Source organism: Globicephala melas, chromosome 8 (assembly GCF_963455315.2).
Source record: "Globicephala melas chromosome 8, mGloMel1.2, whole genome shotgun sequence".
Lineage (NCBI taxonomy): Eukaryota > Metazoa > Chordata > Mammalia > Artiodactyla > Delphinidae > Globicephala > Globicephala melas.
In genome coordinates this window covers 6,352,114-6,374,785 of record NC_083321.1, presented here as the reverse complement: position 1 = coordinate 6,374,785, position 22,672 = coordinate 6,352,114, and the positions used below count along the sequence as shown (strand labels likewise).

The 22,672-nt window shown below is 50.7% G+C and overlaps 1 protein-coding gene across 1 annotated transcript in view; it reads left to right on the top strand.

Annotated features, from left to right (window-relative positions):
* PACS1 (phosphofurin acidic cluster sorting protein 1) overlaps positions 1-22,672 on the top strand; it is a 142,070-nt gene that overhangs the window by 105,150 nt on the left and 14,248 nt on the right. The window contains exons 3-13 of the mRNA XM_030833538.3: positions 7,463-7,552; positions 8,688-8,813; positions 11,213-11,357; positions 11,595-11,686; positions 11,781-11,861; positions 14,397-14,456; positions 15,250-15,410; positions 15,772-15,865; positions 20,339-20,419; positions 22,045-22,160; positions 22,299-22,434. Of these exons, the coding sequence (XP_030689398.1) occupies positions 7,463-7,552; positions 8,688-8,813; positions 11,213-11,357; positions 11,595-11,686; positions 11,781-11,861; positions 14,397-14,456; positions 15,250-15,410; positions 15,772-15,865; positions 20,339-20,419; positions 22,045-22,160; positions 22,299-22,434 (1,182 nt within the window). The remainder of the gene's footprint in view (positions 1-7,462; positions 7,553-8,687; positions 8,814-11,212; positions 11,358-11,594; positions 11,687-11,780; positions 11,862-14,396; positions 14,457-15,249; positions 15,411-15,771; positions 15,866-20,338; positions 20,420-22,044; positions 22,161-22,298; positions 22,435-22,672) is intronic.

Genomic DNA, 22,672 nt, shown 5'->3' with positions numbered 1-22,672 from the left:
ACCATCTGCCTCATACACAGCTGTTAGGTGTGTACAGTGGTGCAGACACTGTGGAAAACAGTCTGGCAGTTCCTCAAAAGGTTAAACACAGAGTTACCGTATGACCTAGCAGTTCCACTCCTATAAATATTACCCAAGTGAGATGAAAACATGTCCACACAAAACTTTGCACACAAATGTTCATGGCAGCATAATGGCTGAAAAGTGGAAGCAACCCAAGTCCATTAATTGATGAATGAATAAATAAAATGTGATATATCCATACAATGGAGTATTACTTGGCAATAAAAAAGAATAAAGTACAGGGACTTCCCTGAGGGCACAGTGGTTAAGACTCCTCACTCCCAGTGCAGGGGGCCTGGGTTCGATCCCTGGTCCGGGAACTAGGTCCCACATGCATGCAGCAACTAAGAGTTCTCATGCCACAGCTAAGGAGGCCGTGAGCCGCAACTAAGAAGCCTGCCTGCCACAACTAAGGAGCTCACATGCTGCAACTAAGACCCAATGCAACCTAATTAATTAATTTTTTTTAAAGAAAGAATAAAGTACATTCATGCTACAATATTGATGAACCTTGAAAACATACTAAATGAAAGAAGCCAGTCACAAAAGACCACATGTTATATGATTCCGTTTTATGAAATGTCCAGTATAGACAAATCCATAGAGTCAGAAAGTTAAATTAGTGGCTGCCTAGGGGTAGAGGGATGGGAAGGTTGGCAGAGTGACAGACAGCTAATGAGTTTGGGGTTCCTTTTTTGGGTGGTGAATATGTTGTAAAATTGATTGTGTTTCTGGTTGCACAACTCTGAATATACTAAAAGCCATTGAATTGCACATTTTAAATGGGCAGATTGTGTAGTATTTGAATTATATTCTAATAAAGCTGTTATATACATAAAAAAATGATGCCCTCTTCTTAATAAATTGTTTTTGCTTTAGAGAAGATATTTTTCATAAAAATATTTTTATGTAAACACATAATAGGTTCATTACAGTTATTTTTAAATGAATTAATACATATTTTTAATATCTCAGTTTTTTGGTTTTTTTGCGTTATGCGGGCCTCTCACTGTTGTGGCCCCCCCCCGTTGCGGAGCACAGGCTCCGGACGCGCAGGCTCAGCAGCCATGGCTCACGGGCCCAGCCGCCCCGCAGCATGTGGTATCCTGCTGGACCGGGGCACGAACCCGTGTCCCCTGCATCGGCAGGCAGACTCTCAACCACTGCGCCACCAGGGAAGCCCAATATCTCAGTTTTAATTCCTAGTGTGGTAAACATTGAAAGATACATGTACATAAACAAAAGCTATTTGGGGTCCTCAGTAATTTTTAAGAGTGTAAAAAGATCCTGAGACTGAAAAGTTTAAGATTAATCATTGTAGTGGAAGGAAAGAGACAATAAACATTAATTAATTAATTATTTTAAAAACAGTTTTGAAATTGGACTCAAGTTGGTAGTGCCTGGCACCTGGAAGAAGCAAATACTGGGACCCGTGAAGGGCTAAATCTTTGGAGAAGGTTGGCAAAGATGAGAACAGTACTGTGCCATGCTTCGGAAGCGCGTGAGCTGGCCATGGTCCTGTGGCTGCACCGCAGCTACATCCTGTTCCCCGCATGCACAAGTTCATGTTCACAAGTTTGCAATTCAGATAATGCGTTTGGGATAGAAATGTTTACAGGTATTTATAGCATATATTTGGATAGTGAGAGTTCAAATAGTGAGGGCCGCTGCTGTTGGAAGGTGATATGTCCCGGGGTGGGGGGGGAGGTGGTGGGGGGGGGCGGGGGATGTCAAATAAATAAAATACGGTGAAGAGGATGGAGCATGCCATGCCCTGGGGTGGAGGAAGTTACAAATCGTATGTGGTGGTCAGGGGTGGCTTCACTGAGAAGATGACTTTCATGCAAAGACTTTGAAGGAGGTGAGGGAGGAAGCTGTGCAAATATCGGGAGGAAGAACTCTGCAGGCTGAGGGAGAAGCCAAGGCAAGGCCCTGAGGCAGGAACGTGCTGGCAGGCTTACATCTGGCAGGGCGGAGACGGGGTGGGGCGGCAGTGAGGCTGGAGGGGAGTGAGAGGAGGAGATGAGGTCAGAGAGGTAGGGGGAAGGGTGTGCGCAGTTATGGCAAGGTCTCTGGCTTTCGTTCTGTGTGAAGTGGAGGGTTTTGAACAGGGAGGTGATGGGGTCGTTCTGGCTATGGAAGACAGACTGTAGGTGGGAAAGAGGAATCAAGAAGACCAGCCAAGGGGCTCTGACAGTGATTCTGGCAGGAGATGAGGGCGGCACCAGAGCTTCGGCCTCAGGGACTAGAAGGGCGGAAACGCCATTAAGTGAGATGGGGAAGACTGGGGAAGGCAGGTTTGGGGGGAAGGATCCAAAATTCAGCCTGTCACATGGTGTTTGAGGTGGCTGTTACACATGAGAGGGGAGGCGGTGAATAGACAGCTGAATATGTGAGTTCGGAGTTCAGGAGACAGGTCTGGGGGAGGGAAACAGTTTGGGGAATCATCAGCGTATCTGACACCATAAGGTGGATGAGCTGCCCAGGAGTGGAGGAAGCCGTTACAGAGAAGAGAACAGGTCTAAGGATTGAGGCCACAGGCTCCCCAAGACTAGGATGTCAGGGAGGAGAGGAAGGACCTGACACGGAGACCAGGAAAGAGCAGCTGAGGGTGAGAGGAAATCGAGGAGAGTGAGTGTCCAGGAGGCCACATGAAGGGAGAGTTGCTGGAGGCGAATGAAGAGGAGTCCTTCTCATGGAGGTTATCGGAGACCCTGCCAATGGCAGTCGTGGCGGAGTTACGAGACAATGAGAGAAGTCTTCAAGAGCAAAGTAGACAGCTCGGGCTTCCCTGGTGGCGCAGTGGTTGAGAGTCTCCTGCCGATGCAGGGGACGCGGGTTCTTGCCCCGGTCCGGGAAGATCCCACATGCCACAGAGCGGCTGGGCCCGTGAGCCATGGCCGCTGAGCCTGCGCGTCCGGAGCCGGTGCTCCGCAACGGGAGAGGCCACAACAGTGAGAGGCCCACGTACCCCCCCAAAAAAAAAAATGTAGACAGCTCTTGAGGAGTTTGCTATAAAGGGGAGGTAAGATGTGGGGTGGCAACCTGCAGGGCACGTAGGGAGACAAGAGCGGATATTTTTTTTAATGAGAGAAAAAACATTAGCCTGTTTGCTAATGGAAATGATCCAGAAGAGAGACGGAAGTTGATTGTATAGGAGAGGGGAGAATGGTTAGAAGAGCCTCCCTGAGTCCGTGAGCAGGGATGGAGGGATGGAGCGGCTGACATCGGGTGGGGGCCGGGAGCCCGTCCGTGTAACCGGAGGGGAGGAACCTGTGGGCATACGGACTGGGCAAGGAGCTAAGTGTGGTGGGCGTTCTTTTCCTATTGCTTCCATTTTCTCGGCAAGGTAGGAATCAAGGTTATTCGCTTAGAATGAGGGAAGGGGTGAGGAGGCGTTGGGGTGTGAAGAAGAATGGGAGGTCATCTCTTGGAGTGAAGGGGCAAGTGCCCGGACTGGGGAAAATGCAGTGATCGCCAGGCAGCTCTGCAGGCCCACGTCACGTTTGAGGTCATGAAGTCAAAGTCAGAACAGTTAGGGCTTCCCTGGTGGCGCAGCGGTTGAGAGTCCGCCTGCCGATGCAGGCGACACGGGTTCGTGCCCCGGTCCAGGAAGATCCCACATGCTGCGGAGCGGCTGGGCCCGTGAGCCATGGCCGCTGAGCCTGCGCGTCCGGAGCCTGTGCTCCGCAACGGGAGAAGCCACAACAGTGAGAGGCCCGCGTACCGCAAAAAAAAAAAAACAAAGTCAGAACAGTTAGCTGATTGTATGATTCTCTACAGGCATGTTCAGCTGGGGCAGCTGGATTTGTACAGGGTTGTAATGTACCAAGTGAGCGCAGAGAACAGCAGCGGGCAGAGGCGCTAGGGCGTGTGCAGGGACCGCTCGTCCAGACTGACGGGGGCATTTAAGCTGAGTGAGGAGGAAAGAGGGGACAGCGGGCATGAGGAGGAGTGAAACATGGTGGGGGGATCAGTGGATCGTAGGCCTGGGGGGTTCAAGGGATTATTGTTGTTGACAAACAAGCGAGAGTGAGCTGGAAAGTTGGGAAGTGGAGATCAGAGAGTGGGGTGCATGACACTGAGATGAGGCTTTGGCCGTCATTATCGGTAACCATAAGGCCCAGAGTGTGACCATGTGGGTGGAGGGGCTCAGACAAGGGTGAGGACGAGACCACTGGGAGAGGGAAACCACGGGGTTTAGGGGCCAGGACATTGGAAAGCGCACATGTCGAAATCACGAAGAGGGACTTCCCTGGTGGCACAGTGGTTAAGAATCCACCTGCCAATGCAGGGGACACGGGTTCGAGCCCTGGTCTGGGAAGAGCCCCCATGCCATGGAGCAACTAAGCCCGTGCGCCACAACTACTGAGCCTGCACTCTAGAGCCCGCGAGCCACAACTGCTGAGCCCACGTACCACAACTACTGAAGCCCACGTGCCTAGAGCCCGTGCTTTGCAACAAGAGAAGCCACCGCAATGAGAAGCCCGCGCACCGCAACGAAGAGTAGCCCCCGCTCACCACAACTAGAGAAAGCCCGTGCGCAGCAACGAAGACCCAATGCAGCCAAAAAATAAAGACATTTAGACAAGGATGCTTTCATCAGTAAGTTATATTATCGTTAAAAAAAAAAAAAGAAATCATGAAGAGTTACGGCGGGAGTAGTGCTGGGAAAAGAACAGTGCGTGAGGAGCTAAAGTCAAGAAATGAGCAGGGATGCTGGCAGGTACAGACAAGAGCCACAGCCAGGAAGAGAGGCTAGAGTAGGGGCATCCACTCAAAGCAGGAGTTTGGGGAGGTGGAAGGGAGGATGTTCTGGAGCTGCTGACAAGGAACAAGGAGGACCCTGCCCCACCCCCAAGCCCAGCAGTCAGCCCAGGAAGCAGTGTCTTCAGGACGGAGCAGGTTTCAGCTGTGCAGGGTTTCTCAGCAGTGTTGTGGGGCTGTGCTGTACCTCGTAGACTGGTCGGCAGCAGCCCTGGCCTCTACGCTCTAGAAATATCACGCACGCACGCACGCACATACCCCAGCTGTAACAATCAAAAATGTCTCTAAATTTTGCCAAATGTCTCCTACCCCTAGTTGAAAACCACTGCTATATATCAACCACATTTTGGATTCTCAGCATTTCTGAGATTCATTGTCCAGAGACTTCTTAAATCCTAAGAGCCTACCTATATAAATTCAGGTGAAAACTTTGCCAAGACTCTTGTTTGTCGTAGAGGTTACAGAAAGCATTATCTAACGCATGAGGCAGAGCGTCCTTTATTATTTTTAATTGGCATAATGTAATGCTATTCTAATTTTAAAAGCATTGTGAAATACTACATTTAGGAGATTTTCCTTCCTGCATTATACAAAATCTGTATTTTATAAAAGCAAAAATTAGAAATGGATAAGAAACCTAAAGGTTAAAACTAAATTTTTTCATTCCTAAAGGAAAACAGAGTGGAATATCTACTCTAATACAGCAGAATAACTTCATTACTTGGAGTAGGCAAAGGTTTCTTAGCTAGGACCCAGAATGCACTAACCATAAAGGAAAAAAATAATAATAAAGTTGACCAGATCAAAATTAAATACTTCATCAAAAGATACTATTAAGAAAATGAATAGGCAAGAAAATATTTATGGTGCATATACCTGACAATTTCTTATATAAATAAAAAACTTACGCCCGAATAACAAGGTAAACAAAACAAAGAAGTTTGATCAGTCACGTCATAAATGGAGATTTACAGCGGACCAATAAACAGCTGAGAAGGTGCTGCGTGGGCTGAGTCCTCAGGGAGATGCAAATTGCAGCCACAGTGATGGACCTCTCTGCACGTGGCCAGTAGAATCCACGGGTCCAGGACAGACCACGCCGGATGCAGCTGCAGGTGGAAAGTGGTACTAACACTTTGGAAGTCAGTCTGGCGGTTTCTCACGAAGCTACATATGTGTCTACCCTAAGTCCCAGCCATTCCTCTCCTAGGTGTCGGCCCAAGAAAAAGAAGACACATCCACTTGTGTGGATGACTTGTACAAGAATGGCAGCTTTAACCATAATGGTCCCAAACTAGAAACACCCCAAATGTGAAGTGTTCAGTGACAGGAGAACAGAAATCACATGTGTACGTTCATGGGACAGGATTCTGCTCAGCAGTAAAAAGGAACAAGCTTTCGATACACTCAACAGCCTGTATGAACCTCAGACACATTGTAAATGTTGGGCAAAAGAAGCCCGACCAGAATAGTACACACTGTATGATTCCATTTATATGGAATTTTAGAACAGGAAAAACTGACCTATGGTGAAAGAACTCAGAACAGTGCTTTCCTCTGAGACAGGAGCGCAGGATTGACTGGGAGGCATCACAAGGGATTTTTCCAGAGTAGTAACAATGCTCTACATCTTGATAGAGATGTGGGTTACACGGGTATATACATTTACTAACTCATCGATCTGTATACTGGAGATAGGGGCACTTCACTGTGTTAAATTAAACTCAATGGTTTTTTAAGTAATTTTTTCTTTTTTTTTTTTTTGCGGTACGCGGGCCTCTCACTGTTGTGGCCCCTCCCGTTGCAGAGCACAGGCTCCGGACGCAGGCCCAGCAGCCATGGCTCACGGGCCCAGCCGCTCCGTGGCATGTGGGATCCTCCCGGACTGGGGCACGAACCCGTGTCCCCTGCATCGGCAGGCGGACTCTCAACCACTGCGCCACCGGGGAAGCCCTAAAGTAATTTTTATAAATATACTGGCATTCCTCAGGCTCTCCTGCTGATCTCTTTTTACATTGAGGAACAGTTTAGCCCAACTTTATTTTTAAGAGCTAAAAACACTATGGTGTTTAACCCAGCGTTAGGTGTGGTGGAGCCGGGGTGCTGGGGGGCACGGCAGGAGGAGCGGGGGCGGGGGGAGCCGCACTAAAAGGAAGAGTTCCTGGAAAAAAATTATATCAAAGCTGAGACTGGGAAGGTGAGTTGGTTAGCTGTGTACAGAAGCGTGAAGGAATATCCAAGAAGAGAAAACAGCATGTGGAAATGCCCAGAGACAGGACAGTGTGGCCGAAGTGTCAGTTAGACGGGAGGAGGGCGGCCGAGGTGCCATGGGGAGAACTGCCACGGCTTGGGGTGCGACACCACTGCCTCTCCCTCAGCAGCGGTGGGAGAGGAGAACTCAGATGCAATAACAAACCATTTTCATGTGAAAACCCTTTGCAAACGGACAGCATAATACATGTAAAACCACATCTATGGTAGTGGCTTGATTGTGATCAAGTACAACAAAAAGACGGGTGGAATACTTGAACTGGTAAGAATCTTTGTAGAGTTTAGATGTTGTTTGCAAACAGTATTTCTTTTGGTCTGATTTTTGGTGATACAGCTTTGACCTATATTTTCTTGGTTTCAGGGTTCAAAAAGGATTCTTCGCTCCAACGAGATCATCCTTCCAGCCAGTGGATTGGTGGAAACAGAGCTCCAGTTAACCTTCTCCCTCCAGGTGAGAGCCTGCTCAGTCTTAGGTCATTAATATGCCATGTCCAGCCCAATCCCGAACAGTCCTCTAATCTGGAGACTGTTTTATCCGAAAACAGCCATAGCCCAATGATTTAAAGTCACCTAGAGCTTCTGTGGCTGGCCTGGAGGACCAGAGCAATCACCCAGACAGCCACAGCAAGGGCGCCGAGACCCAGATGGGCTGCTGAAAAGTACACCACAAATCGTTCTTTTTTTTTTTTTTTTAATTGCAGTACAGTTGATTTAAAATGTTGTGTTAAGCTGCTGCATAGCACAAGGAGATCAGCTCTGTGCTTTGTGATGACCTAGAGGGGTGGGATAGGGAGGGTGGGAGGGAGGCTCAAGAGGGAGGGGATATGGGGATGTATGTATACGTATAGCTGATTCACTTTGTTGTACAGCAGAAACTAACACAACATTGTAAAGCATTTATACTCCAATAAAGATGTGAAGTAAATAAATGAATGAAAAGCACTAAAAAATAAAATAAAATGTGTTAATTTCTCCTGTACAGCAAAGTGATTCAGTTATACATATATATATGTGTGTGTGTGTATACATTCTTTTTCATATTCTTTTCCATCATGGATAATCACAGGCTACTGAATATAGTCCCCTGTGCTCTACGGTGGGACCTTGTTTATCCATCCTGTATGTAATGCTTTGCCTCTCATTCTCCTTCCCCTTTTCCTCAGACAGAGCTGTTAACCCCACCATCCCACCACACTCGCCCCGTCTCCTCTCCTTAGTAATCCACGCCATGCCCCCCAGCAGAGGCGGATGCTTCAGTCTTGTTTTGCCTGCATACTGCAACCTCCATCCCTTCCCTTCTCCTCCTCATCTGTCCCAGTATGTCTGTCTCTCCGCCTAACGCCAGTACCCCAGGTTGCAGTGCACGGACAGCTGATTACCTGGCAAGGGAGGAGGCTGTTTTCTGAGCGTGTGTGGACCACCCCGCTGCAGAGTGGAAACCAGGCGCTCCCCTCGCCCCTATCACCCCCTTGTGCAGCTGGGAGCCAGTGAAGCACAGGAAGGTGGCACATCCTCTCGCAGCACCAAGACCCACCGAGGACCCAGTTGCTGATTAACTGTGCTCGGCTCTGTTTTGTGCTCGGCAGTACCCTCATTTCCTGAAGCGAGATGCCAACAAGCTGCAGATCATGTTGCAGAGGAGAAAGCGTTACAAGAACCGGACCATCCTGGGCTATAAGACCCTGGCCGTGGGGCTCATCAACATGGCAGAGGTGAGAGAGGGCGGCCTCTGGACAGTCAGCCTTTCGGAGCCTACGAGAGACAACGGCCCAGCCAGTGATTTTCCCAGCCTGCTGTTTGGGTGTTTTATTCTGTGTTACAAATTAATTCTTTTATTGGAAATTCAGGATGCACTTCTTTTTATCGAGAACTTTCTCCCTCATGAAAAGTTTTTTCTTGAACCTTTAAAAAAATGTCAAACTTAGAGAAAAGTTGTAAGAATAGTATAAAGAATTCCCATCTACCCTTCACCCAGATTCTTCAGTGTTAACACATCTGCCTTATTATTCTCTCCTACATACGCGTTATGCATGTTGTTTTCTTTTCTGAACCACCGAAAGTAAGCTGGTGCCCCATCACACATAGTTAATACGTACTGTGTCTACCATGAAGATCAGGACAGTAGCACCGACACAGGGTTGCCATCTAACCCGCAGTCCCCACCCAGGTCATGCCAAGCGACTCAGGGATGTCCTCTGCAGGCCCAGGGTTTCATCTGGGATTAAGGGCTGCACTTAGCTCTTGTCTCCTTAGTCTCCCTCGACCTGCAGTCCCTTGGATTTTCTTTGTCTTTCATGCCCTTGACATTTTTTAAGAGTACAGGCTCTTTATTGAATGTGCCTCAGTTCAGATTTGTCTGATGTTTTCTGAAGATGTACATTCAGTTTCTGCGTTTTTGGCAGAATTATTGCAAGCAATCATGCAGGCAGCACTCTGTGTTGATTTGTTCCGTTACTGGTGAGGCTAACTCTTATCGCTTGGTTAATTTAAGATGGTGTGTGCCAGGATTTCCAGTATAAAGTTAAGTAATACATATTTTGTTCTTACCAATGGAAAAAAAACCATTTTATAGGGAGGAGATATTTTGAGACTATATAACAGTTTCTTATCCCCTCATATCTTCACCAAGTAGTTTTAGCCTCTATTAATGATTCTTACCGGAATCAGTCATTACTTGGACGTTTGCCAGACAGTGAATTTCCAATCCCACCATTCCTGCTCTATTTATTAGTTGGCCGTCTGCTGTAAGATACAGCTTTCCCTTCTTCCCCACTTACTGATTGATTCATTTCTTTGTATCAGTTATGGGTCTGTGGATTCCTGTTTAATTCAGTGGGGTTTAGTCTGCTACTATCATTATTTATTCTGATGCTCAAATTTTCTCGAATTTGGCCAGTAAGAGCCCCTTCAAGCTGATTCCTGTATCCTTTTTTTATATGCCTCATCGTTCTTTACGTGCTTCTTTACTTTCTGGTACAAAACATTACAGGCTCATCGTGTACTTTCCCTGACCCAGCCTCAGAATGAACTGATCCTCCAAAGAGCCCTGGTTCCTTGTAGTGGAGAATGGTATTTAGAAACCAAGATCTGGATGCTAGAGGTGCTCGTTTTCCCAACTGGGGTATCATTGCTTCTCCTCCCTCTCAGCAGATGCAGCTAGGAAATACATGTGCACACATGCATATGCACGTGTATATACATACACATCGTACCTGTTTCCACTTCGGTATCTATCTGGTCATGAGCTCACATTCCAGTCAGTTCCAGTCAGCACCTTTGGGGTTCCTCTAGCCTTTCTCCTTTTCACGTTTTTAATTCCCTTCTCAGTATGTTTGCTCGTTTGTGCGGCTTCCCTGTATGCCTGGTGAATCTTCTCAGCCCTGACCAAGGGGAAGAGGAAAGGGGCCACAAGTCAATTTTAAAACCTATTTCTGTATTTTAGAACATTAAGTAAGAAACATTTTGTGTCCATAGTAAAAGGTGAGCTAGTCCCAGCCCATCTTTCTGTCCTCTTCATGTTTTGTGTCAGAAAGAGGGCCTGGGGGGAGTGAAGTATGTGGATGGCACGTTTTGCCAGCTGTGTCAAGCCCTTATTGCCTGGCACAGGTGGCCTGGTACAGGTGGCCACGGTCTGCAGGCCAGCCTCGCACAGCCTTGAGAGCTAGTTTCTCTGTGAAAGACTTAAACTAAAATGCAGTCCCAGAGATTAGCAGTCATTTTCAATCTCAGGCCTTGATTTTTATCTCTAAGCACGTGGCCTGACCCGTGGCTGACACTTCAGGAGGTAGTTTTAAAGTGAGACCGGGGACTTCCCTGGCGGTCCAGTGGTTGGGACTCCGTGCTTTCACTGCGTGGGCCCTGGTTCAATCCCTGGTGGGGGAACTAAGATCTCACAAGCCGCGTGGCACAGCCAAAAAGGAAAAAAAAAAAAGGTAAAGTGAGACAGGCAATAGGAGAATGGTAGTCTTGAATCTGGAAGATAGTGAAAAAGAAAATGTGTTAGCAGAACACTGTTCCCTGTGGCTCGCCTGTCCGTTGGGATTTGTGAAAACGGGCTGCTCTGCGGCACTGTCCGTAGTGAGGTGTGTCCGTGGCCACCCCGTGCTCATAGGTGATGCAGCACCCGAACGAAGGCGCCCTGGTACTCGGCCTGCACAGCAACGTGAAGGATGTCTCCGTGCCTGTGGCAGAAATAAAGATCTACTCCCTGTCCAGCCAGCCCATTGACCATGAAGGAATCAAATCCAAGCTGTCTGGTAGGACATGTGCGGTGTTGGGAGGCCCTCCCCGTCACCTGATCTCCATCCCAGGAAAGCCTAACACGTTCCTAGGAAAGAGGAGCTTAGAGCTCCCTGGAAATGAAAGGGGGTCGGGGCCCTCTCCTCCACCCCGGCCGCGTTTCCACTTGAGGAGAGCATGATTCCAGCCAGCCAAAGCCTCTTAGACCAGATCTTCGCCCTGCGAGGTCATCTTATTAAGGTGTCTGTTTCCAGACCGTTCTCCTGATATTGACAATTATTCTGAGGAAGAGGAGGAGAGTTTCTCATCAGAACAGGAAGGCAGTGATGACCCACTACACGGGCAGGTAACTTTCCACAGCCCCTCAATAAAGCGGCCGAGAAGCAGTTACAGACCTTCCTAGGGTTTCCTAACCTCATTCCATCCCCCTACCCACTTAGGACCTGTTCTATGAAGATGAGGATCTTCGGAAAGTAAAGAAGACCCGGAGGAAACTAACCTCAACGTCTGCCATCACAAGGGTGAGCCTCCAAGGTCCGGGGAATGTTTTAGCAGAGATTTGCAATCTGGGGGTAGGATGGGAGTGGTGTATTCAGACTTCCTGGGGGCTTTTTAACATCTGCACAGGGCCATGCCCTCAAGGCTGTGATACACCCCTTGGTACCTCCACCTCCACCACCAGCTAATTAAGCATCACTGTTGCAGAGAACCAGCGTTCCTGATAGGAGCGTGTTATATTCTTCAGGTTATCTTAGGATAGAAGAAAGGTTGAGAAACCTTGTTGTAGACTTTGGAACAGATGCTTCCTTGGGGAGCAGAACCCCTCAGACACCCTCCCTCCCCTCTCCAGGTGATTACTTCAGGTTTCGTACTGTCCACCGCACAGATAAGTCCAGTCCTGTCTAGGAGCATCTCCATTTGGAATCATTTGTTGAACTTACCCAGAAATAGTAGGCTAGCGCTTGGAACTGTGGGCTCGACACAGTGCCTGCCTTAACGGACCCAGAACCTTAGAGACCAGAGGCCTTTAGATTGTGTCTCCTGCACGCGATCTCCTCAGGAGTCACTACTTTTGGTGAATAATTAGAGTCCTGGACTGAGACGTTTAATACCCGAATTTCTAGGTTAACTTTGACCTCTTCTCGGGTTCCCGTGCCAGAGTTCGGGGGAGTCAAAAGTGCCAGGAGCTTTTTGGAAGAGAAGTTCACAGTTTCATTTGTCCCCAGAGGCATCCTGATTCTCTCTAGCGCAGAGCAGCCCAGGGACCCCAAGAGCAGAGATTCCCGTCACCTTCAGGAGTGAAATAAGTGGAGGCCAGACCTTCCGAACCTGTCGTATCTGAGCCTGGTCCACCGTGAAACACGCTGTCCTCTCTCCAGGCATCCTTGGGTATCCCTGGGCTTCAATGTATAATAAATCCTCAAGGCTGAGGCCTTGGTTCCCCCACCGGATGATGACTAGAGCGCGTTTGAACTGTTTCATCGTCCTCAGGCTTCTAATCCTCGATAGGCGCTCCTAGGCCGGGTAGGGCCCATCCTGGCCTCCAGCCCACCCTGTGCTCTGATGATGGCAGAGGCTGGAGGTCGCTCTCTGTTGTGGCTTCTTCTGCTAAGTTTTTCTTTTTCCTGTGCTGTAACCACAAAGAGGCCCCGTTTTCTTCCCAAAGGTGCCCCCTGGAGCTATATAAATCGCCTCTTCCTGTGGTCGCCTCCGTAGCTTCACTGGTTATACGACCAGAGCTCAGTGTTCCTTTGACACCCACTCACTCCCCGAAAGGTGTTTTTATTTTTTGTGTTAACTGCAGGCACTTTCCAATCAGATTTCCAGAGTGATTGTCCTTTCACTCCTGCCTCCCGTGCACACGAATCCTTCTCTCCCTACCAAGAGCACTTTGTCCTAGACGTGTTAATTGACTCAGCGTTCTCTGAAGCGTCTTCTGCGTCTCGGTCGCTGTGGCTCTCGTTCCTCCTCTGCTGTGGGTGCCCTTCCACCCTGGGGAGCCCCGCCCTTTCTTGAAGGCCCCGCTCAGTCTCACCCACAAGTTAGTCTCCCCCATCCCCAGGCGGTGAGTCTGTCATCCAGTCAGGAGGTGCTGAGGGCCACAAGCTAGTCGCCGTGCCTGGGGTTGGACACGTAGAGATAAGGAAGGCCCGGTCCATGCCGTCAGGGAGCTCACAGTGTCCAGTGACACAGACACATCTACACAAGTGACCGTAACCCCGTAGGGCAGGCGCCAGACGAGCTCTGCGTCAGGGGCAGTGATGGCCCTGAGGGGAAAGTGACCGGCTCTGAGCAGGACAGCTTTGCGGGCAAGATGCCAGGAGATGGGTTTTCTAAGAGTAAATAGAACTTCACCAAGTAGATCTGGGGACATGTTTAGTCAAGGCAGAAGTTACTATGTAAATGGCCCAGAGGGGTGCCAAGTCGTAAGCAGTTAGTTCCCACCTAAGTGGGGTGTGAGGAGTTGGGTGGTGGGTGAGGCCAGGGTCAGGCAGAGCCAGCCCTCAGCAGACACAGGGTGACACCGAAGTTCTTGAGGCTCTGGGGCCAGTGAAGGCCTTGCATCTGGGGAGTGACGAGGTGAGATCTGCATGTGGAACAGTCGCAGTGGACTCTGGAGGGAATGAGACTGGAAGTGGGGTGGGAGGAGCTAGTTGAGGGCGGTTGGTGGCCCCAGAGAGGGACGAGGAAGGAGGCCGGATGGAAGCGGTGCGGTTTCGGGTGGACAAGAGGGTAGGAGGCAGCACCCCTGGGCTGGGGGTCAGGGGAGACTCCGGGTTCAGGTTCGGGGACTCCTCGGTGCCTGGGTGACCAGGAGGGGGAATGCACGGTGCAGAGGGTGAGCTCTGTTTTGGAAACCTCGAGTTTGAGGAGCCTGTGTGTATACAGGTGGCTCTCACCGTCGTTCTGAAGTTCTAGAGAAAGGGATGAGCGGGAGGTGACCATGGGCAGTTACTGGGCTGGGGGCGTGGCCCCGGTTCTTCACCAAAGCCGGCCCTCGGTCACTCTGCCGACTGGGCTGCTGGCTGAGGACTCCTGTGGCTTTGTCCCTACAGCAACCTAACATCAAACAGAAGTTTGTGGCCCTCCTGAAGCGGTTTAAAGTTTCAGACGAGGTACGACCCCTTACTCCCGAGCTGGATGGTGAGTAGAATTCCCAGAGTTTCACCCTCATTCCTCGGGCACAATCTGGAGTCAAGATTCCAGGAGCCCCACGTGAGGGGGTCGCTAAAGGAGGGCTTTCCGCTACTTGAGAAGAGAAGGAAAGATTTACACGTAGCACCCAAGGTTCCGTGGTATTCGAAGCAGGGGCACATGCTTCTGCCCAGCTTCCGGGTGTGGGGTGTCCAGCACAGATCCAGTTGCTATCGTTCAGTTTTCCCTCCTGCCCCGAGGGGAACATCGTGCGTAGCAGCCTGTGAGGTGGGGGCCTCCTCCATGGCGTCAGGGACTGGCCGCTAAGAGCAGCAGTGCCTTCCCTGGGCTCGCAGGCCTAGAGCCAGTTTTCGTGGGCTCTCTTCTCAGTGGACTGTCAGGGATGGAGATTTGTCCCCTGCGGGCTCTAGAGGAGGCCAGCATGAGCCCGCCAGGGCCCCAGGCGTCTGGGTTTCCCTGCGCCAGTTCCTCGGGAGAAGTACCGTCTGAACCCCACTCTTCTTCCTGATGCCGGGCACTAGTGGGGAGCACTAGGGAGGCTCTGAGCGGGGCCGGTGGCCTCACCACGTCCCTGCCCTCAGGATCAAATCACAGCACACCAAGACCACCCTGATGAGCGTGAAACTATGGCACGTCCCTTAAGGGGACTGGGTAGGGAAGCCAGTGGGGCCTGCCCAGGAGGAAGGAGTTTCCCGTCTGCCATGTTGTTAATAGGGGTAGCCCCAGACTCCAAGGTTTTGTTTTCTCCCACAGGTGGGCTTTGGGCTGGAACACGTATCCCGAGAACAGATACGAGAAGTGGAAGAAGACTTGGACGAGCTGTATGACAGTCTGGAGATGTACAATCCCAGCGACAGTGGTCCCGAGATGGAGGAGACAGAGAGCATCCTTAGCACGCCAAAGCCCAAGCTCAAGTGAGGCCCGCACCCCCTTGTCACACTGTCTCTCTAGGCCATGGCAATCTCCTAGACTCCCCTCCCTCACCCCCCGCCAACCATTACCCGGGAATCTCGGTTCCTCACCCCTTCTGAACCGCCTGCCCTCTGGATAATGCTCGCTGCTTTAGCCTCTAACCGACAAAAGCCCCGATAGGACTCTCCTGAAGTCCTTCGGTCCAGGTCCCTACTGGTCCAGCCTCTGCTGTGTCCTTCCTCGCCGGCATCCTCGAAGCCCGGGTTGTCGCTCTTTCTTGAACACCAGCCCTGCCCGGCTGTCCGTGAGCTGCTGCTCTGGGCCCTGGCGGCCACTGACCCTGGCTGTGCTTCTTTGCCACAGGCCCTTCTTTGAGGGGATGTCGCAGTCCAGCTCACAGACGGAGATTGGCAGCCTCAACAGCAAGGGCAGCCTCGGCAAAGACACCACCAGCCCTGTGAGCAAGACCAATGGCTGTGGGGTATGGGAGTGGGACCAGGGGAGAGTCAGGGCTTAACAATGGGCCCTGTGCTCCTGGCTCATTTGGGACCTATGGGCCATCTCATCTTGTTTCAGCCTCAGTTGTCATCTCAGTCCTGCTGGGCTCTTAGTGCTCTGACGATATTGCTGTGGCCAGGCGGGTGTTCTTTATGGTCTGTTCCCGCCATGACCTGGCGCCTTCCCTCCCGGAACACGCAGTGCCTCAAGACCTCTCCCTTAACGCCCGTCATGCGGTAGCTGGGAGTGTGGCGCCCGACCAGTGGTGGCGATTCTGCATCCAGGCTGGGGAGAGGGTGGATGCAAAGGGGCAGGAAGGCCCCAAGGTCTGTTCAGGAGAAATTACATGGGCTTTATTCAGAAAGTGAGCAGTGCCCTCGAAGAATTTAGAACTCGGTGGGCTGGTTTCCATTTTGCCTGGCGAGCCAGAGGGAAAAGGAGCTGTCTACTGCAGCACCCCAGAGCCCCGCATCACCCCAGGACCACGCTCTGTCCCTATTTGGGAAGGCTCTCCCCAGCAGTGGATCAGGGGCAGAGGCCCGGGTTGATGCTGTACCCGCCTCGGGCCCTAGGAAGCTGCCCTCCCCCTTGTTTATGACCAAAGGCAGGATGACGTGTCTGATTTTAGTGGTTTTCGGTTTGCTTTGAAAGCCCAGTGTCTTCTCTGTAGATCAAGAAAACTGAATCCTTTAAGTCCTTCTGCTCTTGCCGCTTTAACAGAGGGAATATAAAACTCACCCTGTGCATAGGTATTAATTGTGAGGAAACGACCTGAGGCCTGTGAGGCTCTCCATCCCCTGAAAAGCGCTGTCTATGGAAGGGCTGCCTGCCGCCGGTCCCAGGTGTCTGCGGACCGTCAGCTCATGGACTGCCTGCTGCCACCAGGTGGCGCTGTCGTCCACGTAATCCCTCTCCTTCCTGAAGGCGCAGCAGGGTGATCCAGCCCTAGAACAGCGGCACCACGTGGCCTTAGCGAGTAAATGTGGGATGGGAAATGGCAGCCCCCACCGAGAATCCCTCCACCGAGAAACCTCAGGCCCGCCACTTGCAGACCAGGCACACTCAGCCTTTCCAGCCCAGGTTCATATGATCCGGGGCTGAGGAGGCCTTACCTGACTAGTTCTGCTCAGGATGTGGCTTGGGGCTGCTAGTTCTCACAGGGGGCTGCTGGATGGCCCTGCTGAAGCATCACTGTCCACGTGGACAGATCATTGGCCCCTGGAGCCAGATTCCATAGCAAGTATAAATATAAGGGATGACTCTTCTAGAGAGAAACCTGGGACCTGGCCAGGGGAGGACTGTCTTACGGTGTCCTAGGAATGCAGAACAAGGGCCCTACTGTAACACAATGCAATCAAATTTTAAATGAGATTAATACCCGAGAAATGCTAAGCGTGACACCTAACATGTGGTGACCGCTCAATAAATTTTAGGGATCGTCGTTACTAAATCAGTAAGAGAAACTGCTCTCTACTAATGAAGCTGTTTCTGGGTTGATAGAATTTGTAGGTTCTACATTTAGTCTCAGCTGCATGGCTTACAAAATTTAAAGAGAAACATCACCTTGATGCTCTGGGCCTCGGGTGCCTTATTTGTGAAGTAAAGGAGTTGGTCCGGAGCCCAGTTAGCTCAAAAGTCAATGGAGTATCAGTCTTTACAGTGTGATGGCCTAAGGATCCCTGTTCAGGCCAGACATTTCTTTGGGGCAGGGTAGGGCTGGTTTGAGAGCACATGCTCCGGAGTCAGGCTTCTGGGTTTGAATCTCGACTCCATCACTCCACTGACTGTGTGATCTGGGCAGTTACCCAGACTTCGTGTCCTCATCTACAAATTGCATGTAAAAAGGACATGGCTCACAGGGCAGTGTGCAGGTCCAGTGCAAAAATGCAGCGAAAGCCTCGAGCGTGGTGCTTGATTGATGGTTGGATTGATTTACGGCATGGGGAGCATCAGTAAATGGAAGCTGCTTTGCCATTGTTATTGCAGACCCTGAGAGCCGTGCCAGTTCTGGACTCCTGAGATTGATAGAATCTAGATGTCTTTTTAGTGAGTTCTTCAAATTCTGGTTCCCTGGGCCAGATTTCAGACTTAGCTGGTTCTCTTGTGATATTTCTATTTTGAAGAGCCCCATATGTCTTGATGTGGGTGTGGAACTTTGGAATCCTTTAGCATGAAAGACACTTTGGAAACTACAGAGCGAGGCTGTGCTCTTACACAGAGAACTTCTAAACGTATTAGGGAAAACATACGGGGATGGTGCACCCATAGGCGGGCGTGCACATGCTGCCCAGCTCTTGTCCTCTCTTCCCTGACTTCCCAGCCTTGTTATTCATTTATTTTTCTTAACCTTCCTTTTTGTTCCCCAAATTTCAGAGGATTCAGTTTTATCCCTAGAACCAGAAGGAATTTCTGCTGATACAGATTATTACAGCTGTTGAGTTTTCCCAAGACTTGAGCACACAGTAGCAACATAATTTTGTTCTTGGAGCTGATAACAGTGGGCCCCGACAGCGCTTCAGTTGGGGCGGCCAAGAGATGGAGACTTTCTGCCAGGACTGCCTGCTGCTAAAAGTTGCTAATTCCACAGCACTGTAACTAGTGGTGCTAGAGACCAGTACTTCGTAAAATTGAGAGCCTAAAGTGCCACCGCACTCTGCCCCCTCCACGTGCGCGCACACGCGCGTGCGCACGCACACACACACAAGCACGTGCACCCCCTGCAGCAGCAGCCAGCGTCGCCCCCAGGCACAGCGCCTTGCACCGCCACATCTGCCTCAGAGCCACTCAGTTAGGCAACACAGCTACTGCGCTGCTGGGGTGAGAAAAGCCTAAAATATTTATAGAAGCAGGAAGAAGAACTGGGAGAATCGGGAGTTTGCTCCCGGTGGGGCTGACTGAAACGTGCAGAAGAGTCAGTGCACAGCCCGCAGGTGCCCCACCCCGAGTCCACCTTAGAGCGCTCGGCACATCTCAGCACAGCGCTGTGCCATGAAACACTGCTCTGCTGTCGGAGGGCTGACCACAGGGCTGCTGCCTGAGAGCCTTCCAGCAGGATGGTGTTATCGCCCCGATTCCTTCTCTTTGAAACGTGTTTAATTCACTTGTCATGCTGAGGTCCCAAATTGAGTGAAACCATCTTCAGTCTTAAGTCTGATGAAGAGTTCTCTGGGAGCGTGGACTCTGTTATCATCGGTTATTCATACAGACAATGTGTAAATGAGCTAGCGGTGCAATCTGGAGGCAACCTGCTGTGCGCGGCTCTGAGCAAACCGTCTCCCCCTCAGGGGTCACAGGGTCTGGATAAAGTGTGTTAGGTTAGTTTTGCAGACGGCTCAGAGCAGTGGTCCTCAACCAAGGGTGATTTTGCCTCCCAAGGGACATTTGGCGAGGACTAGAGACATTTTGGGTTCTCACAGCGGGGGTGATAGGGGATAAGGGGCTGTTCCTGGCATCTAGTGGGTGGAGGCAGGGATGCAGCTCAAATCCTGAGCAAAGAAAGACCCGCCCCAGATGTCGGCGGTGCCCACGCGGAGAAACCCTGGCTTAGCGTATGGTGTGGGCCTACTTTTGTGGTCCTTGTTCATTGGTTTGCTGAGTGGCCCCTTGAGCTTATTAGGCCATTTCTCTGTACTCTGTTATGTACTCAGAGAAAAGGCTTTGGGTCATTGGGAGGAGGTGGGATATCCTTGATCCTTTCTGATTCCCTGGTTCCCCACAAGAACCAGAGACCCACTGAGGCCAGGACCTTCCCCATAGCTAAGATCCACAACCCACAACTGCTTATGATTTTGACATTGGTGTCTGCACAGCCAGAAGCAGCATTAGCAAGTGTGAAAAATCTGGTTATGTATCTGTATTTGCAAAGTCCTTTTTTAATATTTATGAGAAATGCCAATAGAAGTTGGGGACAAAGAGAGAATTATTTCACACCTAAATGGCTTAGTATATTCTGTTTGAGGGTTTTCCAGATGTTTCTACCAAGCAAAAAGCATTTGGCTACCATGGATGTCTTTAGTCTCGAAATCAAAGACGTGAACTCTGAGATTCCCCTTTCTTCTGAGCAACTCTGACAGCAGAAGAGGCCCTGTGTGCCCCTCCTGGGCAAGGGTGTTTACCGAATCCAGGGTTAAGACTGACAGATCCCACAGCCATGCCATCTGAACGTTGAGCTTCTCTTTCCTGGTGACATCTTGTGAGAGTCAGAATTTCTGGGTTCCGCATCTCGCTGTTATTAATTTAATGATCGCAAAATAACTGACCTTTCCGAACCTCATTTTTCACTAAAATATGCTCCTAGTAAGATGAAAGTCCCAAAGATTTTATGAGGTCTTCAGATTAAGTGAAAGTATTTTAAGCTTCCAAGGGACCTAGAAAACAGGTTAGAGTGGTGGTTATTTGGATTGATGATGACTAATTATTATAATTTTTGCAGATGGAATTGGCTGCTTTAGAAAAAGTCAAATCTGCTTGGATTAAAAATCAAGATGACAGCTTGACTGAAACAGACACTCTGGTACGTATGGTTTGGGCTCCTGTTTCAACTGTTTAAAATAGTCTTTGGTACCTTTAGAAACAAAGGCAGAAAGATCCTGACGACCACCCTGAAACTCTGGCTTAACTCTGTGGACTTGTGAATGTCCTGCGTGCCCTTCCTCCCAGCATCCTTACCCGTGGAATATAACGCTGTTCCCCAAACTAGCAAACTAGAAGTGTCCCCATTCTGCCCTTTAGTTAGATCTGATCAAGTGCTAATTTAGATAATTTCTCACTATCTGTCACCCTCGTTTACTTCTCAGATACGATGACCAGTATCTTCCCCCGAAAAACCATCCCTTCCTCCAGGTTGCTTTTACAATGGCCAGACAGCCCACAGCATTAAGTCTCCAAGTGATTACTAGTCAGCTCCTTCCGCTAAGAGATGCTGGAGCTGCTCAGGGGCGCGTGGGGTGGATCGGCTGGGCTGCCCAATTTAATTACACACAGGTTGAAATTCCACACACATACACGTGTTGAGCACTGAAGGTGCAAAAATGAGAACACCATGGATCCACCTCCGGGAGGAGAGCCAGCCGGGGCACACCTGGCGCAGAGGCTCTGTGGGGCCCGGGAAGGACAGAGCCATTCACCTGGGGGTAGGGCGTCTGAGCTGGGCCCGCAGGTTCTGCCACAGTTCAGCCGGTGGGGCTGGAGGCCGGGCCCAGCACATGGGAGGGAACAGAGAACTTGACCGAATACCATCTGGGGGTGTGCTGCACATCCGCCTTACGGTGGGAGCTGCTAGCTGAATGGGGTCCGAGGAGGAATTGTTTCAGGCTGTTTTTCCTATAGTAAATAATGCTGCATTAAGGGTCTGGTGTCTGACAAACCCTTAGGTTGGATTCAACATTACTGTAGTTCACCCATAATCCGAGTAACCCATCTTCCACTTTGGCCCATACTGCACAGCGGTCGTTTCAAAATGAAGTTCCAGGGGCTTCCCTGGTGGCGCAGTGGTTGAGAATCCTCCTGCCAATGCAAGGGACACAGATTCGAGCCCCGGTCCGGGAAGATCCCACACGCCGCGGAGCAACTAAGCCCCGTGTGCCACAACTACTGCGCCTGCGCGCTAGAGCCCGCAAGCCACAACTACTGAAGCCCGTGCGCCTAGAGCCCGTGCTCCGCAACAAGAGAAGCCACCACAGTGAGAAGCCCGCGCACCGCAATGAAGAGTAGCCCCCGCTCGCTGCAACTAGAGAAAGCCCGCGCGCAGCAGCGAAGACCCAACGCAGCCAAAAATAAATAAATAAATTTTTATTTTTTAAATGAAGTTCCAGTCATGTCACTTCCTGAGTGAAACACTCTCCTTCCCACCTAGAGAAGCTAGATCATCAGCCCAGGCTTGTGGGCTGTCAGTTCATAAATGTAGGGTACAGACTGAATAGCAGGAGCTGGTGCCTGGCACAGCGGGTGCACTCAGCTGAATTAAACGGTCACGGTGTCCTCGTCGGGTGGGGAAGGAGTTGTAGAACCCTGTGCTTCCCGGAAAAGAGAGCAAGGGACTGACTTTCTCGTGACGGTCATGGGCCCTGGCAGGAACCACGAGGCTCCCGTGGTCACCAAGGGGAAGTAACCCTCACTGCTTCCTTTCCTCCGTGGCAGGAAATCACTGACCAGGACATGTTTGGAGACGTGAGCGCAAGTCTGGTTGTGCCAGAGAAAGTCAAAACTCCGATGAAGTCCAGTAAAACGGACCTCCAGGGCTCTGCCTCTCCCAGGTACTCAGGGTTGGAAGAAGCTCCTAAAGCGTCGGGTAGAGCGAGGGAAGCCCAGCAGGAGGGGCCTCAGGAAGCGGGGGCAGGCCATGGCTCTGGGCCAGGGGGCTGTTTAACCGCCTCCTTCCACGTCTGTGGCAGCAAAATGGACGGGGTTCACACCCCCCGGCAGAAGAGGGGCACTCCCCTGAAGGAGCGGCAGCTCTCCAAGCCCCTGAGCGAGAGAACCAACAGCTCCGACAGCGAGCGGTCCCCAGACCTGGGCCACAGCACGCAGGTACCCCGGCCTGTCGGGCGCCCCTGGACCTTGGTCTCTGTTCCGTTGTCTCCTTGGGCGGTTGGGTGGAGAGGAGCGGGGAGTACTTTGAACGGCTCTGAATAAAGTCTTGAAGGCAGACCTAAAGGGGGAAGTCTAGCATGCTTGTTATTTGCTACTGCTGAGGAATTGCTGGGGAGCCGGGGACGGAGCAGGAGACTCTGGCTCGTTCTGCCTCCATCAGACCTTAGTGGAGACT